General features: G+C 46.8%; 1 protein-coding gene across 4 annotated transcripts in view; it reads left to right on the forward strand.

Annotated features, from left to right (window-relative positions):
• Nucleotides 1-19073, forward strand: part of LOC119430933 (protein DEK) — a 58053-nt gene extending 38980 nt beyond the window's left edge. For 3 of the 4 annotated variants that reach the window (XM_037698404.2, XM_049657150.1, XM_049657151.1), the window contains 4 exons: nt 1257-1348; nt 3289-3372; nt 15293-15361; nt 18259-19073. In XM_037698404.2, the coding sequence (XP_037554332.1) occupies nt 1257-1348; nt 3289-3372; nt 15293-15361; nt 18259-18270 (257 nt within the window). In that variant the 3' untranslated portion in view covers nt 18271-19073. The remainder of the gene's footprint in view (nt 1-1256; nt 1349-3288; nt 3373-15292; nt 15362-18258) is intronic. The other variant, XM_037698405.2, reaches the window with a different exon arrangement.
• Nucleotides 19074-22377: the final 3304 nt, after the last annotated feature.

Consider the following 22377-nt stretch of genomic DNA (forward strand, 5'->3'; position numbering starts at 1 on the left):
ACTCGCTTGTATGGTACAGCAAGCGACCTGGCACTGACGGCGTGAGCTTTGTAGGCGACGCAACGCACAAAACAAGCAAAGGTTCGGTTCCATGCAGCAACAAGCACTGTGTTGCAATGAAACGGTGCCGATTTTCACTGTACACACACACACACACACACACATATATATAGTCGACCCTTCTTACAACAGACCTTGATAATGTGACAAACAATGTCCTTTTTATCCTAAGTCTATAGTATTCTATCTATAGTATTCGAAACTGGAGGCGACTGCCGAAACGCCAAAAGATAATCAAACAGTCGCTGCATGTTTCGAGGACCGCCGGAACGGTGTGACACATCGTCAAAAAAAAAAAAAAAAAAACGAAAGGGAACATACTCACGAAGAAATGCATGTCTACTTTCCCCATGCTTGGCGGAGAAGGTTGCGTGCGGTACTTCTGGGGCGCGATCGAGGTCGTTGCTTGGAGCGTGCGTTCAATTTCGCCGGGCGCAGCCTAGGTCAACCAGCCTAGGGTAAAAAAATCCGTTGTATGGTATTATCGAAAAATTGGCCATCCGGCGTTAAGCCACCGAAATTCAATGGCACCAAAATTGATGGTGCCACCATTGATGGTCGAACCCACAACCTTTGGTGGTAGTCGAACCCTCGAGCTTTGGTTTTAATTAAGATAGAGTTAATTAAGGCACTTGAACACTCGACCTTTGGTGGGAGTTGGAACCAACGACCTTTGGTGTTAACTAGGGCGAAGTTAATTAAGGCACCCAAGCCCAGTCTTTGGTGGGAGAAAACAAGTAATAGGAAGTAAAAACGCATTCCAGTGAGGATGTCAAGTAATTTAATTAATGTCTCGTGAGCATGCAGACTTCACTTTCATCTTCTTTACCGTATACTAAAGTGACTGTCAACTTTTGGTTACTGAGCTTCTAGGTTGATTCCAGCCACAGCAGGCACATTCTGATGGGGGCGAAATGTTGAAACGGTCTTGCACTTAGGTTTAAGTGCACTTAAAGTACCACACATGGTCAAAATTAAACTGGAGTCCCCCACTACAGCGTACTTCATAATCTTATCGTGGTTTTGCCACGTAGAATCCTAGAATCTAATTTGAAATAATTTAATGTGTATTTGGCATTCTGGAAGATAGCGTGCACTGCAGAGTGAACTCTCTGATTAGTCTAAGCAGGATCCGCCATCGCATTTGCGATGGTTGTGGAGTTGTTGACATCTGCTAGTTTCATTCCTCCTCGCAGAGTCTGAAGATGAGGACGAAGCAGATGAGAAACCAACTACAGATGGCAAGGCGGAAGCACCGGCCAAGACTACCGACTGTGCAGAGCCAACGGTGAGCTCCATTCTCTGAGCAAGAGAGATAGGTTGAAAGAGGTCTGTTGCCTGAAGCACCGCAGATTTTGAAGGCGGGCCGGCCTGTAATATGATTTCAAGTGCTTGAACCGTAATGCGCGCACTACATAACTGCATTCACTTGAGAGCAAGAAATTGGTCATTTTGCAGGCCATCATGCAAGGTAATGGTGCTAATGCATGGGTTCTCAAAGTGGGTTCTGCGGAACCCAGGGGTTCTGCAGGCCCCTCCTCGGGGTTCCGCGAGCCACTGATAAATATTCCCTGGTTCCCCGCTCACGAAGTCTGTGTCGCCATAGTGATCAGCGAAAATCGTACGTGACAGCCACACAGGAACGCTTTCTGCCTAATTGTGCCTTTAAACCCTTTATTCTTGCATTTATCGCCGCGCATAACACCGCGTTGGTGACTGGCCACGTGCCTTCATAATTGTGCAGTCGCCACCCATGATCACGTCAACACCCACCACGGTTTCGTCTGCAGCAGTTCAGTAAACAGTAGTTGCTTTGGGACTCGGTGCACGCGTCGGCCGCGTGCCTTCAAAAATGCGTAGTCACCATCCATGATCACGGCGATAGCGAGTTGTTGCAGCAAAGGGTAGTTTCATTTTGTCTTGGTGCATGTGTTGGCTGCCTGCCTTCAGAACTAGAAGGCCACCGTCAATAGCGGCCGCGGTTTCGTACCGCACCGGTTGCGGCAATCAGTAGTTTTGCTTTGACTCAGTGCAGAAATGTCAAGGATGAAGCGCACCGTCTAGAATTCGTTGGCGACCAGCTCAATGTCAAAAAATGTCAAGCAGAAACTTCTCTGGGAGTTCTCTACGTTTGCGTAAGCAGTGTGCCACTTGCTCATCCCCACCCAGCCTGGTGTCATTATCAGTGTTAAGACACTTGATCCGACCAGTACAAATGACAGCGCTGTGGCGACTTGAACTGGTGCGGAAAGTGGCGCAAGGTGCCTTGGTAACGCAAAGTAGTGCAGGTGGGGGCGCCATGTGCGCTGATGACGTTCCGATCATCATAAGCCGTTATCAGTCTTTAGATCCTTGTCCACATGTGCCGAACCATTATGAACCGTGATCAAAAGACTTCGGCGGCGGCACGGACCGATCAAACATACTCTGGCACGGCCACGCGGACCGTATCTTGAAAGTGATCTGCGATACAACAGATAAGCCATTGGCGCACCTAAATGTGTTTGTTGTACTGGTTCTTATTGTGGTCATTGTTGTAGAAGCGTTCACAGTACACAAGAAAGATAGGAATTCAGCTTGGACGTAGTCAGTCCGTCATTATACAGGTAATTTCGTTGTACACGCATTTGACTTTGCTTGTAATCAATGCGAGGGAAGGAAGCGAAACCTGAAGGGGACTGCTGCGGGCAGGGCCAGCGCGTCCGCTGATAATAATTGTTACCGTGATCGAAGCGAGACTCCCCTTTCGCAAGTGAGGAAGAAAGTGGGGTTATGTGACCAGGAAACGACCAGATTTTTCAGCTGCTCCGACAGCGATAGTTGGAGCACCTCACAGCACCCTGATCTGAAATCGGCCAGTTGAAAAGCAATATCTGAGTGTCGCCAGAGCGTGCCTTTTCGACCATGCGAATAACATAGGCCTTTTAGGAGCACTCAGGAGTGTTCACAAACAACTATCTGGACCTGCCATAAGAGAATCTCTGGTGGTCAGAATTAATGTGCAGCCCCCTCTTCCAACTATGGCATCTCTAAATGCTATAAACCCCATGAATCAGTCACCAGTCTCCCACTGTCCCCTCTGCCAGATCTGTTGTCTTATTGCTTTACAGTTCGGTAGAAGTCCCACAATACATTTTTTGCACATTAGTGTCACTGGGTTGTGACAGTCAGTTGCGTGGAAATGTTTGCGAAAGAAGCACAGTCTCTGAAAGTGCGTTGCACACCCAGGAAGAAGACATCAAGGAGCTGATAAGGAAGATTCTGGATGGGGCAGACCTGGAGGAGATCACCATGAAAAAAGTCATCCATGCGGTCAGTACAGTCCTTGTTCCGCCTCCCCCACTCCCAAGCTCTTTACTGTTATTCTGCACAGTGATCGTGACATAATTTTACGTCGTAAATTCATATGAAACAGCAAGATACACAAGACAAATGCCATCTTTTAGCACTTGTCATGGGCATTTTGCTCTGTCCTGTCTAAATTTGTGTGATAAAATTATGTTCCATAATACTTGTAACTGACTAGCCTCTCGTTTGCTTTACTGACAAGTCACTTGACTTAAGGGGGAGGACGGGTCTTTGGGACCGGAAAATGGCGAAAAAGACGATTTTTTTTTATATGGCATTTTAGGGTTCTGCGAGCATTTTCTATCTGTATGCCAATTTTCACACTCCAGGTATCGGTAATTTATTCGTAATAACATTTATTCGTATTAACATTTTGGCGTCGGATTCCGCACGAGCTCGACTTGCGCGGAATCCGACGCCAAAACGGCAGTTTTCTTTCGATGCAGAGCTGTCGTTTCGAGAACACCCTAGACACCATCTTGGTCTCGTTTGAAAGAGCATTTCTTCGTTTTGAAATTCCCGCTGCCGCCACTTCGTTTCGCTCATTGGTTGCTCACAAAAAAAGGCAACAAAAAAAGCAACATGCGCGACGCTATTGGCTGTTGGGCGCACATGAGGTCGCGGAGCCATCTGATTGGTAGAGCGGGACTCGCGCGTCTGCTTGGCGCGTCGCAACGCAAAAAAAAAAAAATGTGGCAGTTGAGCCGCCATTTTGCCAGCACTTCGATCTGCGTGCGTACGACAAAAGCTCTCGCGATGCCTGGTTCAGCGCGAAAGTTCCATTCGCGGAATAAGTTTGGCAAGAAAAGGAAGAAGTCGTTGGCCAACAACTTCAAGGCTCGTCTATCACCGGGAAGTGTCGACGAAGAACGAGATGGGTCGCCAGCTGCTGCCGCCGATGTAAGCTTATCGGGCGTCTGTGATGCGCTGACAGATAACAGCCGCGTCTGCAACCAAGGAGAGAAGCTGCTGCCGCGTCAATCGGCAGAACGTGCAGATGAAGATCGGGGCTCCGGTGTCACCACCCCATCCGCCGACAGGGAGCGATTCGCGGAGTCGCCCGAGGCCGCTGACGGAGAATTAGGCCTCGCTGGCCAGCCGGCCTGCGGAGTTCCGACAAAAAGCGGCCGCGAACGCCGCGATACATTGATGCTGACACCATCAGATCTGCAGGCAAGGCAGACAAAAGCCGATGCAAAACTGCGGGAACGTGCTTCGACCGCCGCGACAAAAAGAAAAGTTGATTTTTTACTCAGCCGAGCGACAAGGAGAGCTTTTCATTGCCGGTATTCATTGTTTGAGTGGCTCGCGTTCTCAAATGCGAGTTTTGCGGCGGCGGCAACATCAGCTTATACAAACGCGAGAGAGAGTACGGCCTTGCCGTGAAAGTGTGTGTCAGCTGTGAAAACTGTGGGGACATCGCGGAAGGATGGAGTTCACCGCGCGTGGACGACAATCAAAAAGTGAATCTGTTCGCCGTGAACATCCTCGCCGCTCGAGCCATGCAGTCTACTGGCTGCATCTATCGTCAAACAGCTATGAATGACATTTTTTCGACTATGAACTAAGCAGCAGTCGAACTATATCCCTGGTGGCTTTTAGCACCGGCATTGAATAATATCCACATTTTACTTGTCATTTTTTAAATAAACTGTGTGCTATTTCTTTTTTGCACTTTTCTTAAAATGTAAATTTATGACTCTCTTCAATTTTGAGGCCTTCATATCTTGGCACCTAGGGCAGGTACAACAATTCTTTTTGCAGTGGAAACCTAAATGCATACACAATCCAAGTATGGAAGCAGATTTTTGAGCACAAGCCTTCATAATTAATTAATCGTTAAAATTATAACTGCATGGCAGGTGCTTTTCAAAGTGTAAAGTTTATTGTGCTGTAAAATAGCTAAGAATGGCCAAATAAAAAAGTGCTTGCATTATATAAATCTTCAGTCATTAATCTATTCAGCCATAGCTTAAATATAATTTTTAATTAACACTTTTTTTCCTATTGTGTCCTTAAACAATGGAAGATGAACTTCAGTTATCTCAGGAACAAAATAACTTACTGGAAAAGTAATTACATATTTGAAATCAGCAGAAAAAACTGCACAAACCTGTACAGTTGCATTAAAATTGATGGATAAATACAGAAAAAGTGTCTAAAATGAGTCTCTCCCCTTAAAGCAGGGGAAGGTCAGCCCTCTGTCTGGACATCGTTAACTCCTCACATTGTTCGCTTCTCTCAAAAAAATCTGAACTGTAGAGAATTGAAGCTGAGGGTTGTGATCCCACAAGTAACTTGTAATTTACTTACTAGTAAGTAAAAGTTAATGCAGAAAAGTAATAAGTTAGAGTACTAATTGCCTACTTTAACAAGTGTGGGCGTCTTCCCTAACCCTTAGCGCGTGCAATGGCAGCTACGTAGGGTTCGGGCGAATAAGGCAACGAGCGAGTCAACTCAACAATATTTATTGCTGCGGGCAATAAGGCACACTTGCAGAGAGAAGTCCGCTCTGTATAATAAGTAATAAATAGGCTTGCCTCGTTGCGTGTGATAGTCACGCACGCGAGGTCACTCACGGGTTGCAGCTGGTATATCTGTAGGGACAGGTCAGGTGTAGTGAGGTCAGAGAGAGCCGGGAGTCTCTCGATCGCGCTCTTTTATACCTTTTTGCGAGGGGAATGTCCTCCTCGCTCGTCAGATACTTTCCCTCTTCCCGCGCGTCGCGAGAGGCGAACGAGAACCGGGAGAGGGCAAAGTGCCTCTCTCTTGTGTCCGCCCGGCTCCCGCTGCGATGTCTGCCCGGCTCCCGCCGCCGCGTGCGCCACGTGTGCATGCGACGGCGAGTGCACGCGGGAGAAGATGGCGGCGTGTGCTCCCCACACAAGTAGTTCTAAAGTACAACAAAATTAAGTTACAGTAGCTTGAGTGGAGTATTCCAGTTACGCACAAGTGTGCCTGGGATACGTTGAAGGTGATGCCATCATTACCAGGACAGTTATCTGTCACTACTGTCGCACTACAGTGGACTTCTATTAAAGGGACACTAAAGAGAAACCGGAAGTTGAGCTTTAATGGTAGATTATCCTATCACAGTCATACCATTCTTACGGCGAACAGATGTTTATTAAGTGAGAAAATAGCGAAAAACTGAAGGATAGGTGGTGACGCCCCTTCAAATTTCCTGCACTACACGTTCGTGACGTCGGAAATCACAAACGTAGGCCAGTCGTGATTGGCGGAGAGAGATTTATCGCTGTTAATAAAATGCGAAATAAAATACACCTTAAACATACTTAAACAGCATTTGCCAACTTTTTAAACCGTTGCAAGCAAGGAAGTACAAGTTTAGCGTAAAAAGTGTCATGGCGCTACATCCGGTCGTGATAGTTTCGTTTTTCCTCCATGCATCATCGCGCGTGCCTGTTCCGCTCTACAGTGTTTGGTTGTGTGTTGCGTGGCTCGAAAAACGTTGACTTCGTGGGAAACAGCCAGAAAATGCCTCGTGTGTGTAGTGTTGAGGGCTGTATAAACGGCCCATGGCGCTTGCTCAGGGGCAGCGGCAGTGTTGACCCGATTGTGTCTTTTCATGTGGTGGCGCAATGAGCCCCGGCTTCCCGGCGTTCGCAATGGCTCAGTGCTCTGCCAAAGATAAAACGGCGAAAGAGCCAGAGAAACCAATGGTGTGCTCTCTGCATTTCTCGCCCTCGGATTATGTATATAATCTTGCCCTTGGAAAGTATCTTGGCGTGCCCCAGAGGCCAGTCCTTTCTCGAGCAGCTGTTCCCTCAATGCGGCCTTCATCAAACCCCATACCGGTGCCCCTGCATCAGCAAGCTGGCGGCTCGGTGAGTGCTAAATTTCATTAAATAAAGCCACGAAAAAACCATACCGAGTGCGTGTGCAACTTTCGACGCTTGTTCTGTCGGGAACATCGTCGCCTGGCGGACCGGACGCGCCTCGCCTTCCGTCGACGAAAACGAAGATCTGCTTGGCTCAGCTCACTGCTATCGCACGTGGAAACACCTACCGCTCGAGCGCAGAGGATCACTTCGCGCTCCGTTTCACTGAATATCGCTGAAATGCAGTCCGTCTTCCCTGGCGAGCTCTTCGTTGCAAGGTTCAGTGGCAGCAACAGTCACCTTTGCGGCGAACGCAAACGCCGCGGCCATGCAGCCATGATGCAGCCAGCGCCTCGGCCGTTTACGCAAGCGGTGACGTGTCATGGCGCATTCTGATTCGCTGAGAGCAATGAAATCCGTGACGACACTGCTTCAGCGCCAAATCTTGAGTGAGAGAAATTGAGGAAGAGATATTTGGTCTTTGTTTACGAATTTCTCCACTAATAACTCATATTTTTGCACCCAACAAAAACTGCATGCATTCCTGAAGGTCCCTCTTTTATTCCAGGTGAACTTCCTGTTTCTCTTTAGTGTCCCTTTAAACAGAACCTCAAGGGACCACAGAAATTGCTTCCATTTATCAGGAGTTCTATTTGACCTGCCATGGTAGCTTAGCGGCTATGGTGTTGTGCTGCTAAGCACGAGGTCGCGGGTTTAAATCCTGGCCGCGACGGCCTCATTTCGATGGGGGCTAAATGCAAAAAAAGCCTGTGTCCCGTGCATTGGGGGCATGTTAAAGATCCCCTGGTGGTCAGAATTAATCTGGAGTCCCCCACTTAGGTGTGCCACGTAATCAAATTGTGGTTTTGGCATGTAAGGCCCCAGAATTCAGTTCAAGAGTTTCATTTACTGAGAGGCATTGCAGAGAGCATTGCATGAATACAAAACCAACCAACCATGAGGATTGTGTACCGTTTCAGCGATTTCCAGTTTATTGAGATTCCACTGTATATTGCTATCTAGTAGCGGCTTACCGAAATTAACCAGCACGCAGGTTCCCTCCAAAGTGAGGGTACCCTGCCTTATATAGAGCCTCAAGCACTGGCTGAGACAGCTTCTTGTGCTTCTCTGATGTCCCTGAAGCTAGCTTTTTGGCTATGGTGTCCTTACTCTTCAACATTGTTGAAAGAGAGCTCACGGGAATTTCAAATTCTTCCGCAATGGTTGATTTTTGCTTTCCAGCTCTGGGCAGTGTGATAACTCTAGGCTTCTCTTCTAGGGACAAGAACTTGCGCTGCTTTGACAGCTGCGACATGTTTCTCTAGTTATCGTTTCAGCAGGGTCGGGAGAGAATGGACCAAGTGGCGATGCAATCGTTCGTTGTCAAGCGTGCGTCGCACCAACGCCTCATTGTACCATACTGGGATTTGACCTCACAACCGCAACGTCGTACATACAATCGGCAATCGCTATTGTACACTGGAGCCATTCTCATGAAACTTGATAGAAATTGAACATTTAAAAATATTATTCACCCTTTAACGGAGCAGTTTGCTCTAGAGAAACGAGACGGCACTTTCGGCAGTGTGGCGCACGTTGCCTCAGAGAATGCGCATGAATAGGAAACCATTGCTGCTTCTGCCATGCTATTGTGCTATCAGCAAGGTATTCGGTATGCTGCAAAATGTGGAACAATAGAGGGAAGACATGTGCAGTAGTTAATTAGCTGTAACAATAGTGACTCACATATTAACGAATGAAATCAATCTGTGTTGCCGCTGCTATATAAGAACTGCTTGTGTTGCCGGCCCTTCGCAATGCACGACTTTCTTCGAGGATAAAAAAAGATCACTCATCCGCCAGTGCTGTACGCTAACCTCCAAAGAAAGGACTTAAACCCTGAAACGTCGGCATGCGTACCACTCGTTGCACAGTAGCAGAGGGAGTAGCGCCACTTCCTGGCACAGTAGTCTTGCACGTTATACAGAGTGTTTCAGCTAACTTTAGCCAAGTATTAAAAATACAAACACAGGAAAGTGTGCGAAATTTAAAATATGCCACTTGACCCGGCTAACACGCCGCGCTTTTGGTGCCCTCAAATGTAAGCTGAACAAATTAGCAAAAGCTGCTCCGCTCACACAGGTCGATTGAGCAGGCTGTCGGTGAAAAGGCGCAGCACCTTTTATGGCAACCTCCAAGGCCAAGCGCGTGCACACTGGGCGAAAGCTATGCTCAGTGTACGGGCGGCGCATAGCAGACGACATGCCGGGATGACGTCGCGGTGCATGTGCAGTAGTGCGCCGCTGGCGGGTGCTCGGCGGATTGGTTTCTGTGTCGGGCGAAGCGAGCGCGCACCTGCGCCGGCGGTTACTAGGCAATGCGAGGTGACGTCATCGCTACTGCTTCTGCGCATGCGCGGCTAGGCAACTGCGGGCGGCGTCAGCAGCAGCTGTGCACGTTGCCTTGTTGGTGCTGCTTTTTCACGATTATTCTGCATGAAAAACGTTGCCCAAAAACAAAATTTCGATTGTTATACAGTTAAACCTGGATATAACGAAATTGACAAATTCCCGAAAAACTTCGTTATAAAGAAGATTTCGTTATATGCAGGTTCGGCACGAAAATTCGAAAAAGAAACGCTTACCGTATTTACTCGATTGTAACGCGCCCTCAATTGTAACGCGCACCCGTTTTCCGTTTTGTCGAAGCAATCATCCTTTGAATGTCACACCAGGTACCAGATGCGTGGACGCGTGTCGTTTCGCACAGAAGCATCGGAAATGAAGAGCGAGCGTGACGATGATGTCGTAGCGTCGTATAGTGTTACAGTAGAACCCCGCTGTTACGTTCCCGGGGGCTGCGTTTTCCCAGCTATTACGTTGTTTTCGGCCAGTCCCGGCACAGCTCCCATAGAACCCAATGCATTGGTAACCCCGCTGTTGCGTCGCAACTGTGGGACCATTCCCGCATCATACGTTGCGAACTGCCACCCCGCGCCGGCCCGAGCGGCCATTTTGACTTTTCATGTCGCTTGGCTTGGTGGCTTGACGATGGCATTGGCCGCCGAAAGTGCCGGGGCGACAACTATGACGTATTTTCGGTTTCCGCCAGCAAAAGTATGGCCCTTGAGATCCGTATTTGCTATATAAAGATGGTGTCTATGACCTTTTGTGGCCCTAAAATTGGTTTTGGCTCATAGATATTCCGCATAAAGTCCAAGGGCGATAACGTAGTCGCCGCGCGCCGTATGTTGTATGTGCAAGTGAAAACGTGCGAGGGGAGCCGACGACCGCGTCTAAATCTCGCGCGCGCGAGAAAAGCAGGGAGGAAGCACGCCTTCTTCCGTTGCGCTCGAGGCACCGGCGAGGGAGCGATGGGGGAGGGATAGCGGGGCGGCGTTGTACTGTACTCTGGCATCAACTGCGTACTGCGCGGCGACGGTCGCGCGGGCCGTATCTTGAAAGCGATCTGCGTTGGGGCAGAGTCTAGCAGTAGTGTAGGTGCGTCGGCGTTCAGTTTGCGTTGAAGCGATAGACAACAGCACGAAGGTCACTTCGCTCGCTTCTCCAGCGGTGCTTCCACACACCGCCAGCGTTTGACAGCGCGTGTCCGCGCTCATCGAGTGTGATGTGTCACAGCGTGTACCAGCGCGTCGGCAACATCAACTGGAAAAGGAGAGAGTGCTGGCTTGGCGGGCTAGGCCAGCTGCAGCCAGCGGCAGGATCAGGTTTGAATGAAATGAGGGGGAAAGGTCACGCCCGCGGCGGCAAGATCGCCAGGTCGAGAGATGCAGGCCCGCCTCGCACACGCACGCACGCTCGCTTCGCATTCCGTCGCGGCGGAGAAGGTGCTTCCAGTTGCTGCTCGCGCAAAAATGACAAAATTTGGGGCGAAATCTCTAGGTTGTCGGAGGGGGAAATTCGTTATATCGAGGGGGTCTCCCGCTGCCACTTCGTTACGTAGAGGTCTCAAATACATGTGCTTCTATGGAGTAACGGCGGGGAATCGAAAAACTTCGTTATATCCAGGAATTCGTTATATGGAGGTTCGTTATAAGCAGGTTTAACTGTATCCAATATGCGGTGAATAACATATCGTTATGTATTTTTTTTTTTCTCATAGCCTTAATGGATAAGTTCATACTCTTAAGTTGACTCATTGTTATAGCCAATATATCGTTATATGTGGTATCATAAGTGGATTACACTGTACTACCACGGCCGCTCATTTAAAAAAAAGGTGTGTCCTCCCGCGTGCATCGAAAACAGTCTCATCCGCGCGGCGCAGCGCACCAGCCGGGGACATTAAAAAAGAAAAGCATAAAAAAGCCGGGCATTGGCATAGAAAATTCGTCACGAACGCACTCGGAACCCCGTCGCACGTGGAAGCTGACGCGTCCCAACCCCATCAGCTAGCGCTGTTCAGCCCAGCCAAGCGGCCGAGAATTCAACTACGGCCGAGACATGCTATGCCATTGCAGCCCGCCTGACGCAGCAGGCCCGCACCTTTTTTCTTTTTTTCTTTTTTGTCCAGTGGCCGTGGTGCTACTACGACTATTCGTTTTGCAAAAATGCAATTTCTTTAACCAACCAGAGGTACGGGAAAAAAAAGAAAGTTTATTGCACAGCAAATAATGTACAGAAAAATTATGCTTTGTGGTCCACAAGATTCTCTTCTAGAACACTTTTGCTTGACGGTATCACAACTGGAGTTATTTATTGTCATGAGGGAAAGATAGCTGCTTGACATGTTAGGGGAGCAGCGACACCTCCTGCATGTCACGATTTCTTGACACAGAAAGGAACCGCTCACTGGATACGTTAGTGTTCGGCGTCAGCAGGTATCTCTTCGCAAACCAAGCCAACTAGTGGGCACTATGCTTATACCACCACTCGCATTGCGATATTTCTTTGCCCAAAATTTCATTGACCTAGTGACCGTAGAAATTTGTGTTGGTTGATGAGTGTATCAAATTCTTTCCACAGTGCTGATGTGGAAGGAGCACCTTCAGGAGCTTTCATTGTTAAGGACATATCTGGGTTCCTTGATGTTAAAATTTTTCTTGCTGCTTCTAAAGCCAGGTTATTACCCAGTTTGCCATTGAAGCATCCTTACTTTAGAGCGAATGTCTAAAATCATTATCAAGCTTGTAGTTTCGAAACCGTGTTTTTATGCGTAAGCATTGTTTGGCGAGTGTTCCAACAAAATCTTTCTGTCACGCGAAAAGTGTAATGCCTTGTATCTGCACAAAAATGCTTAATTTGCAAAGCTAAGACATTTAACCATTATGATAGTGGAAATGTAGATGATTGGTAGCTTTATAAGCTATAAGGAACAATTTTAAAAAATGTTGAAAATTGTTCGTGTCAGGCCGCCTTGGACGCTTACTTTCCGCATTACGGGTGTGTGGGCAGAGAAGCCTGCTGTGAGGCTGCTGAGTATAAAAATAACTGATTGGTGGTATTAAAAAAAACTGGTGACATCACCAATAGAGAAAATAACATACAAAGAAGGGGAAAAAATATCTGTGGTGCAGCCAGCTGTAACAGCGTTTTGGCTCAGTTGATACGATGGCTTTGCAGGGGTCATGCAGCTTCCTGGTGACTCATCTCCATACCATTAGTACACGGATTTCATTTCTTTGGCACTGGAGAAACTATGGGTAGACATCATAAGCTAGGGAAAGCAAGAGCCAAATAAGAGCAAAGTAACAGCCAAGCCAAAGAATGCTTACACATTAGTAGACAATTCTCAGAACTTCTGTAGCATTTTTAGCCACTTAGCCAAATTAATAGCAGACACAGAAGTTTCCACCTTGTGGCTGGTGTTTTCCATATGCATGAAGAAGCAGTGCAGTATGGCTACTACAGTCGACTAGCCATGAGCAGCGACCCCGTAACAGTGCCCCATTTTTACGTTTGATATGCTTCACTGCATGACAAATATGCTTCACTGCTACACATTCTATATGCTATGCCACATAACATAGCTGCACTGCAGCAAAGTTTACTTTAGGAACCAACAGCAGTAATTTTCGAGGTTTTGAATATTTTGTATAGTAGCAATGTCTTTCGATGCGAATATAATACCTACCGATTCGAATCGAAATTTTCAAGTATTCTCACACTGCTGTTAATTACAGCATTTAGTGCAATTTACTAATCTTGTGAGTTCGCAATGCGATGCGTATCCACTTGGAACAAATTCTCAGGATGACACCAGTTTTGAGAGATTCATTCGCAAAGTGTGCGACGAAATACATGGGCGTTCCAGTTACTTTTGTGCTTCAATGCATGAAACGACTGTGCATTAAAAAACGTAAATGGAACAATCGTGCATTTTTACTGCAAGTTTCACGGTGCATATTTCAAAACCTTTGCTATCCTTAGAAGTCACTCCAAGTGGATATGCTTTGCAAACTCACCATTTACAATTAGTAAATTGCAATTTTTGCCATACAGTAATTGATTTCAAAGTGTTTTCATTTAATGTTAATTATTCTATTGTGCATTTCGATTTCTTGTTTGAGTAATCTCCACCTTTTTGAGTAGTCCAGCTCAAGGACTACACTTACGCTACTTACTGTATAGGATTTTAAGATTCTGTACGGTTTCAGGAAAAACACTCTGCATATGCCCGAACTGATTTGATGGAAGCCTGAAAAACTAGAACTACTTATGTAGCAGTGGGCATGTTCTCCTCATTTTGGAATGGCCCATTTCCTTCCATTAAATTTGTTGTAGATGCTTCTGTGTGTTTCTGAGGGAGTGTGACATTTTCTCTGTAGATTTTGTGTAGCACCACAGAAAAAAAACTCGTGTCCACGTGCTAGTAAAATAATTCAGAACACAGCTGGTTTGCTTTTGTACAAAGTCGTAGTAGATGAAGCAAAAATGAAGCTTCACTCCTGCTAATGTTCCTGGAAAATGTAAAGTCTGTTGGGTGACTGGTGGCCCTCACCCCTCTCCTCCTAATCTAGTTCACTCTTGTGCTAAGCACCGAACATGGGTCTTTTTTCACTGAATGTACAGTCGAGTGCAAAATTCTAGAGACCACGGGAGCGGTGACTAAACTGCATCGCCGCGCCCAAGTTCGAGAGAATGCGCATGCGCGTCCTTCTTTATCTGCTAACCTGCTCGTTCGCTCGCTTCAACCACGCGCGCACCGGATCGCGGGCGAGAGCGCAAGATGCCACTCTTGCAGTCGCTGTGGAAGCGCCTGAGCGATGATATTGCGAAGAAAAGACTTCATTTGTACTGGCAGGGCTCTAAGCGCGCCGCTCTCTACGGCTTCCTTCTAGACGTAGTACCACAAATAATTGCATACTTTTTTTTATGGGGTTTTACGTGCTAAAACCACGATCTGATTTTGAGGCACGCTGTAGTGGGGGACTCGGAAATAATTTGGACCACCTGGGATTCTTTAACGTGCACCTAAATCTAAGTACATGAGTGTTTTCGCATTTCGCCCCCATCGCAATGCGGCCGCCATGGCCGGGATTCGATCCCGCGACCTCGGGCTTAGCAGCCCAACTTCATAGCCACTAAACAACCACGGCGGGTAATAATAATTGCATCATGGGCAAGTTCCCCGAAGTAGAGCACAGAAGATATCGCTGCTGGCTGAGTTTATCACATAGTTCGATTTCATAAAAGGTGACACAAAGCATGTTTTCCACGCCGCGGAGCGTCTAGAGGCAAGGCGTAGAGAGCGGCGCGCTCCAAGCCCTGCCAGTACGAATGAAGTCATTTCTTCGCGATATCAACGCTCCGGTGCTTCCACAGCGACTGCAGAAGTGGCACCTTGCCCTCTCAAACTTAGGCGTGGTGATGCAGTTTAGTCGGCGCTGCCGTGGTCTCTAGAATTTTGCACTCGACTGTACATAATGTTACAGAAAGAAAATTGCAAAAATTTTATTTGTGAATTGAAATAATAAAGCATTCATTGATTCTCATATCCAAGTATCACACAGCCCTATGAGAAACTCAGTGAAGTTGGCCGTTTCAATGCCTTCTAAGTGGAGTGTGAATGTTCTTCTGCAGGTCTTTGACAAGTATCCCAACCATGACCTTTCGGGCAAAAAAGAGTACATCAAGTCAACAGTACGATCGGTAAAGTATTTTTGACTGACTTTTAGCAAAAGCTAGGGTCGTCCAACAGTTCTCAGTCTATATTTGCAACTGAGAGAAGAGGGCCCAATATGGTTATACATACAGATACTCCTGGATGGCTGTGATAAAACCATGCCAGCCCTATTACCATTATCTATAGTAATAGCGGTTTGAAGGAATAAAGACTACACAAATAACAGCGATGTTGTCAGTGAAAACGAGATTGCAATCGCACCCATAGCTTTGTTCACAATCTCAACAGTTATCTTCAGGATTGCGGAGGAAAATAGCCGGTGAAAGTAGTCTGTTTAAAATGCTACTTGAACACAAGATTGATCAGCGAGTAGATGAATGACACAAAGAAATAAAATTAGTACTTCCTTCGGGGCTGAGTTATTGTTAAGCAACGATGGCGCAGTGGCCCAGCATATTCAGGTCTCGGATATGCAAATCATTCAAATGCTCGCTGCACACCTTACTGACAGCCACCGGCGCTATCAGCTTACGCGCAGTGTGTGTAACAGCTCAAGGCACATTACCTGTGCACTGGTTCATGTGTGAGAGTCGGCGCGCGCTCAAGAATTATGTGCTCAGATGTGTGGTGTGTAACTCACGGTCGGTGACTGTCGGTACGGTGTGTGGACATACGAGGTGTGCACGTTCTCACTCCTATTGTCGTCAGCATAAAAGCATTTGTCGACGTACTGCATGTAAATGTGGCCGATTACTTTTCTTGTATTTGGTTTTCAATCCTAAGTTGCATGTTCTTCATATGATTTTTCCAAATAATGCACTATTTTTGGTGTTCTCATGACATCTGTTATATCGAGATTTCATTGTTAAGTTAAGCCTCGATATAATGAAGTGCGTATTTAGGAATATATCTTCTGGTCCATAGAACGCAATGTATATAGAACCTCAATATAACGAATTGTGCTTATGCATGATTACACTATAACGAAATTTCACTGCCACCCCAAAGGAATATAAGACAAAAAATTGAAACTTAGCGGGCGCAGCTGTTTGAATGGTTGAATTACAAGCGGCTGCTTACGAAAGCACCTCTCAAAATGAGCGCCGCATCACCCAAGCGGAGCAGCATCACGTTCCGTATAAAGTCCAAGTGCGATCAGACTATCTGTGCCCCGATTGGGTGTGCCGAGATGGCATAGCAACATGTGCGCCGTCTTCCAGCGAGTTTAGTACTGGAGGTTGCACAATCTTGAGTTTCAGAGACGTGTTGAAGGGAGAGGCATACGAAGCATTCACTCCCCACTTCCAGTGCTTTTCTTGATAGTGTCGTCCCACTGCAGTAAAACCTCATTATTTCTGATTTCACGGAACCGCAAAAAAATGCCCAAATTAATGAAATGTTGATTTATCGAGGGTATAAAGAAAACAAACAGATGCTTACTATGTCAACACGCTTTTATTTACTGAATGAATGAGCAAATCCTTTTTCTATTTTGTGCAAAAGCAGTGTGAAAGCTCGAATTCTCATCATCTCATGACTGATTGGCTCTCGCAGAGGCAAGGGCCTCTCGACTTCCTTGGCAGCACGGCCGACGCGCGCACCGTTATTTGAGATTCGTTTTTCTCTACCGTGCACACATACCATTTTTTTCACCAATGAGCTGGTTTAACAGATCGACCAGTCGTCATGGTGTAGCCGGTGCTCTTTATCTTGGACACCTTTGCACCGAGTCAAAATGAAGCAACTCTTTGCCGCAACCGCTGCGGAAGAAACCACGGCCACCATCGAAGCAATCATAGGTGGCGACTATGCAGTTTTGAAGGCACACAGCCGACGCACCTAGTCAAACCGAAACTACTGTTGCCTGAACCGCTATGGGAGAACCTGTGGCGGCTATTGGCGCGATCATAGATGGCAACTATTCAGTCTAAGGCACACAGCCAATGAGGTTTATGTGTGGCGGTAAACGCCAGAATAAAGGCTTTAAAGGAACAAATAGGCACAAAGCGTTTTGGCGTTGTCGTTCACCTACGATATAATGTATATGGTCTGCTGAGACCAGAGGACGAGTCCGAATTATCCCATTTTCCGAATTTTTAATTACCGAGGTTTTACTGGACACACTATTAGCCGCAGGGGCAGAGTGGATGTGAAAGTGTGGCTGGCTTTACTTCGTACGGCCTATGTGAAGATATCATACACGACATGAAACCGTACCTTTTGTCGCTTTTGTCGTCACCAAATGTTTTTTTTTTTTTTTTTTTTACTCGATAATTGTGAAAATTTTGCAGCCCCTTTCGTGTAAAATTTAATGTTTGGAGACTGTACTTTTCCAAATTGTTGCACATTTGGGCTCGTTCTGCAATTTTATTATAGTTTTGTCAAGTCTTACGAAAAGTAAATTTTGTTTTCAAAAAAAGATTCGCTCATCAGTGTCTGACACTATAGCTTCAAAGTCTTCATTGTGATTGTGAAATGGAACTAGGTGGGTACTTGCTTTGAGTAAACAGTTTGCGAAGCAGGTGAAATCAAGAACAGCGTTTGCTGCTGCTCGTGTGCTGCGTCTTAAGGTCAATTATCAGTAACAAACTGAGTATGTGTGTCTCCCATAAAAGGTGTATGCTCGGGTGTAGATTTTAAAAATTGTGCTATTCTTTTCGCCCTTCTGGTGTTGCGTCTCGGGCCTTTTTATTAATTTTTATGTTCACAGGTTGGCAGGTATGCTTACAGTAACAGTATCTTTAATCGTATTCTTGCTGCATTCAGGGGTGCTCACAGTCTTATGCACTTTTTGGTGCCTTTGTTGCAGAAAACAATATCGGCTGTAATTCTTTGCTTTATGTAATTTTTTTATGCTGACAAATTTGACAGCCTCGGTGGTTGCAAACAGCAGTATGTGCAATTTGCTCTGTCTTCCTTCCAGCTCATCTCATGATTGGGTTCTGGCCCAAGGTCCTTGCAGCAGCGCTGAGCAAGGAATGGTCCCCAAGGATCCTTTTTAACCCCTTTTCCTAAATTTGCTGCTGACCCTATTCTCCTCTTCCACTGAAGATGCATATGCCACCTGGACTTGCCCCGTCGTGGCTTGGCAGTGGCAATGGCCATGGGTGGCGTGCATTTGTTGGCATGCTGGCTAGGTTCTGTCGGCTGCATGCAAGGAGCAATTCTTTAGTGGCAGACCGAATGTTTATACGAAGAACAAATGAAATTGTCTTTTTCTTCTGTATTTTATCTCTCCACCCCCCCCCCCCCCTTAATTTTTTTCTGTCCCCCTGCACAATGGGATGAATATGGAGCATGAAACAGGTAGTTATGGTACAGTACCATTACATTATAATTCTTGCATCGTGCACTCATGGTATTTCTTTGAACATCTCAAGCTGGAAATTAACAGCAGATTTTTTTTTTTTTAGTAAACAAGCTCGATGTTGACTTGTCGCAAACCTAGTGTAGAAGCCTAGCTTCTATACTTAGATGGGTTTGTTTCTTCCTCTCCTTTGTTTTTTTTTTTTTTTTTATTTTCAAGTGCATTGTATATAAGCCATTCACTCATTGTTGGTCTGCTGCAGTTTTAGAAGCGCATAGCCTTTTGAAAGGATTTAAAAGCCAAGGTGGCGTTACTTGGAGAAAGATGATTTTAGTGTATTGTGTAGTAGTTTTAGCAGCCACAAAGCCTTGTTAAAATGCCTAAGCTCGTATCACTTTTACGAGTGGAAATAAAGTGGTTTTCATTTTGCATGACTGGCTCCTTGTCATTGTGCTGAAGTGGGCACTGCAGAACTGGAGAATGACTAACAGGCACAGAGATCTGGTCAGTGCTTCGTATTGGTGACATTATTTCGTGACTTATTTCAGCTTCGGCGTCGCTGGTCGGCTGGATTGACCAATGCTGGGCGCCCTTTAGTCGCGGGAATACGTTGACGAGAGACAGGGGGGGGGGGGGGGGGGACGAGTTGTTTTGGTGTTGCTGACCTGGAGCGGGGGGTCCTTTCTTCCCTTCGTCGCGTCTGCAAGGCCATGAACATACAAAGAAGGAAGAATGCCCTTCACGCGGTTTATATTACCCGCCGTGTTCTGAATGTGCCAAGACTCGAGTAGTAGCCTTTTTCGCCAGTTTGTCTCTGTTTGAAGGATTTGGGTTTCTTGGAAAGAAATCTTGTGGTCGGCGTCTTCGGAATGTTCAGCGACGGCGCTGCGTATTCGGTTGAATGTTCTGACGTCGTTTTCATGTTGTCTGATTCTTTCTTTAGATTTCTGGTTTCCCCGATGTACGACGCCGGACAGTCGGCACAGCTGATTTTATAGACGACGCCTTGAGCTTTTTCTTTTGGTGGACGGTCTTTTGGTTTAGGAATGAGGATATTCAAAGTGTTCATTGGTTTATGCGCGACTTTGAGGCCTTCTTTTTTCAATATTCGGCTGAGAGCTTCGCTGGTACCAGCGAAGCTCTCAGCCGAATATTGAAGAAAGAAGGCCTCAAAGTCGCGCATAATAAACAGAGACTCTTCGAACAGCAACAATACCTCTTTTTCGTCGTTCGAATTTATTCTAAATGCATAAATACATGCCATATGCAATAATGAACATCATTTGAGCGGTCTGAACGCAAATACCAGCGCGCGAAGTAGTACGAATGACCCCGCCGAGCAGTATCGCCAGCAGTTCCCAACGGCGCGACCTTGATGCGGCCCAATCCACTTCGATCGCAGCGCCGCCACAGTATTTTTCCACGTCGGGCACCTCACTGCAAAGCATGCGCCGCCTCCGGCGCATGCTTTGCATGCAACTCTAGGGGCTCTTGCGTTGCCCAGAGGGCGCTGCAAAAATGATGCTAAAAAGCGCCTTCAATCCGAAGCTGGGTAGTACTATAGTCCCTTGAATATTTAGGGACCATAGTAGCACAGAACACCCATACATAGTAGTACCAAGCTCGGTGGTCTGCTTCGGGAAGCACGTTTACAATATGGACCCGCCACTTTCGGTTGTGTTGCACCACGGCTTGCAGCGAATATCGGGCGGTATGCTGCGTAAAGGCAAGAAATTATGCAATGCCGACTGCGTGTAAGCTGTTCAAGAAATAAGCGGCGAAGTTTTAGCGCAGTGTCAATCGCAAGTGAAGCGAGTCACGCACGTGCGAAGTTGAACTTCAGGTAAGGTTTGCACGCTGCTAGATTCAGGCGCACAAACGCGAGGAAATGCTTTCTATAAATGAATTCACAGCAGCGATAAGCAGACGTGTACGGAACTGCTCGAGCGCACGACGGTACGCGCCGCGACGGCAGCGGTCTTTCAGCATGCCGCGGTGTACGAACTGCTCGAGCGCACGATCGTACGCGCCGCGACGGCAGCGGTATTTAGACATGCCGCGAAACGGCGGGTCTCCTGCAATCTTTGTTGACTGCATGCCGCTAGACAATTAATTATGCCTGCGCTGTAGTAGCGGCCATCTGTCCCTTTAGCAATTGATAAATAACTGATGCAATGCATATAAGCTCGCAGTAACGTACAGTCAACCACAAAAGTTTGCGGACCACGCGAGCGCGTGGCCAAGAGCCTCTTCGCGACACTTCCGCTACGTCACCAGCGATCGACAGCAGCGCTACGTTGACGCATCCCTCCTTAAATCTATGGCCTGTCTATTTTCGCACTGTGCGCAAATATTTTCTACCTATCTCTTTCAACGTGACGCGCTCTTTGTTAGCCAGGGCTACTTGCTTATATTTTGAGAGCAGAATATCAGTACAAGTAATCAGACAGCGTATTCTTCGGCTGTTATCAGTTCTATTTTCGCGTAGCCACGCGTTTTTTTTTTTTTTTTTTTTTTTTTTTTTCGTGAGTGAGCGGTGAGGCAGCCATGGGACACAGATGCTTAGTCAGTAGGCATAATTTTTCCGTTCCTCCCCCATCGCTAAGTGACAGTAGCGGCCGGGATTTGATCGCCTGCGCCCAGGTTTTGCTGCGCAAAGCCCGAACCACCGCGCTGCTATAGTGGTTACATTTAGAAAAATAAGAAATAATCGGGTGCGATGACTCTTTTTATAACCCTTTGCGACACGGCGTCCTCGTTTGGGGACTCGAACTTCGGAGGCGCGTCCCACGCCACGTGTTTCTTCAAATGACCTAAAACTCAGTGTGCACATTCGTGTCCGCTTCCTGATGGGACCACTAGCGGTCAGTTAACTTCATTGTCCTGCGTATTGCTGCAGATGATCACTTTGCTGGAGACACTACCATGTTAGACAATCGTTCGACGTGCCGCGTTCCAAGACCAACGTCAAGAGTATTTTTTTTCTCCGGTCGACACCAATACAACCGAAAAAGCAAGTGTGCATGCGTTTCGGGCCTAATAGTTGATTCTTTTTATGCAAGCATTGAAGCTGACGGATTTCAGAATAATTAGATAATGAGTTATACGCTAATTTTTTTTACTGAAACTCGCACAAAACAGCACATTGCTTCGTCTTCTTTTTTGGAATGTAATAGTGAGCGTCTTGAAATGATGCCATGCGCATTTGACGCATTTGCAGACAGTGCATCATAATTCGTGTCTGAAGGGGATGAATTTATTCACAAGACATTTACAGAAGTGTCATGAAACATAGGTCTCTCAATGATCTAGTAGGAAGTGAAATGTCCGCCGTTTTCTAGCACCTTATTGATGCGTGTGGGCATCGACTCGTACAAAGATTCAGTAATCTCCGGTCGACCGCGCAGGCTTTCCCATTCTTGTGCGATCGCTTGCCACAGCGTATCGGCCGTGCGGCCGCGGTTGGCTCGTGTGGACAGCCGTTTCTTCAACATGCCCCAGACATTTTCTATGGGATTCAAGTCGGCGCCACATGGAGGCCACTCAAGCTGGCAAACAGCATGTTCTTCTAGCAATGACTGGACGATACGTGCTTTATGGATCGGGCTGCGGTCGTGTTGAAAAAAATAGCAGCCGTCGCTGAAGGGACCGTCCAGCGCATACGGAACGAGGTGTCTAGTGATGACGTCGCAGTACCGTGACGCAGTGAAGGGCCCTTCCAGACGCACAAGGGGA

This window comes from Dermacentor silvarum, chromosome 10, assembly GCF_013339745.2.
Source record: "Dermacentor silvarum isolate Dsil-2018 chromosome 10, BIME_Dsil_1.4, whole genome shotgun sequence".
Taxonomy (NCBI): Eukaryota; Metazoa; Arthropoda; class Arachnida; order Ixodida; family Ixodidae; genus Dermacentor; species Dermacentor silvarum.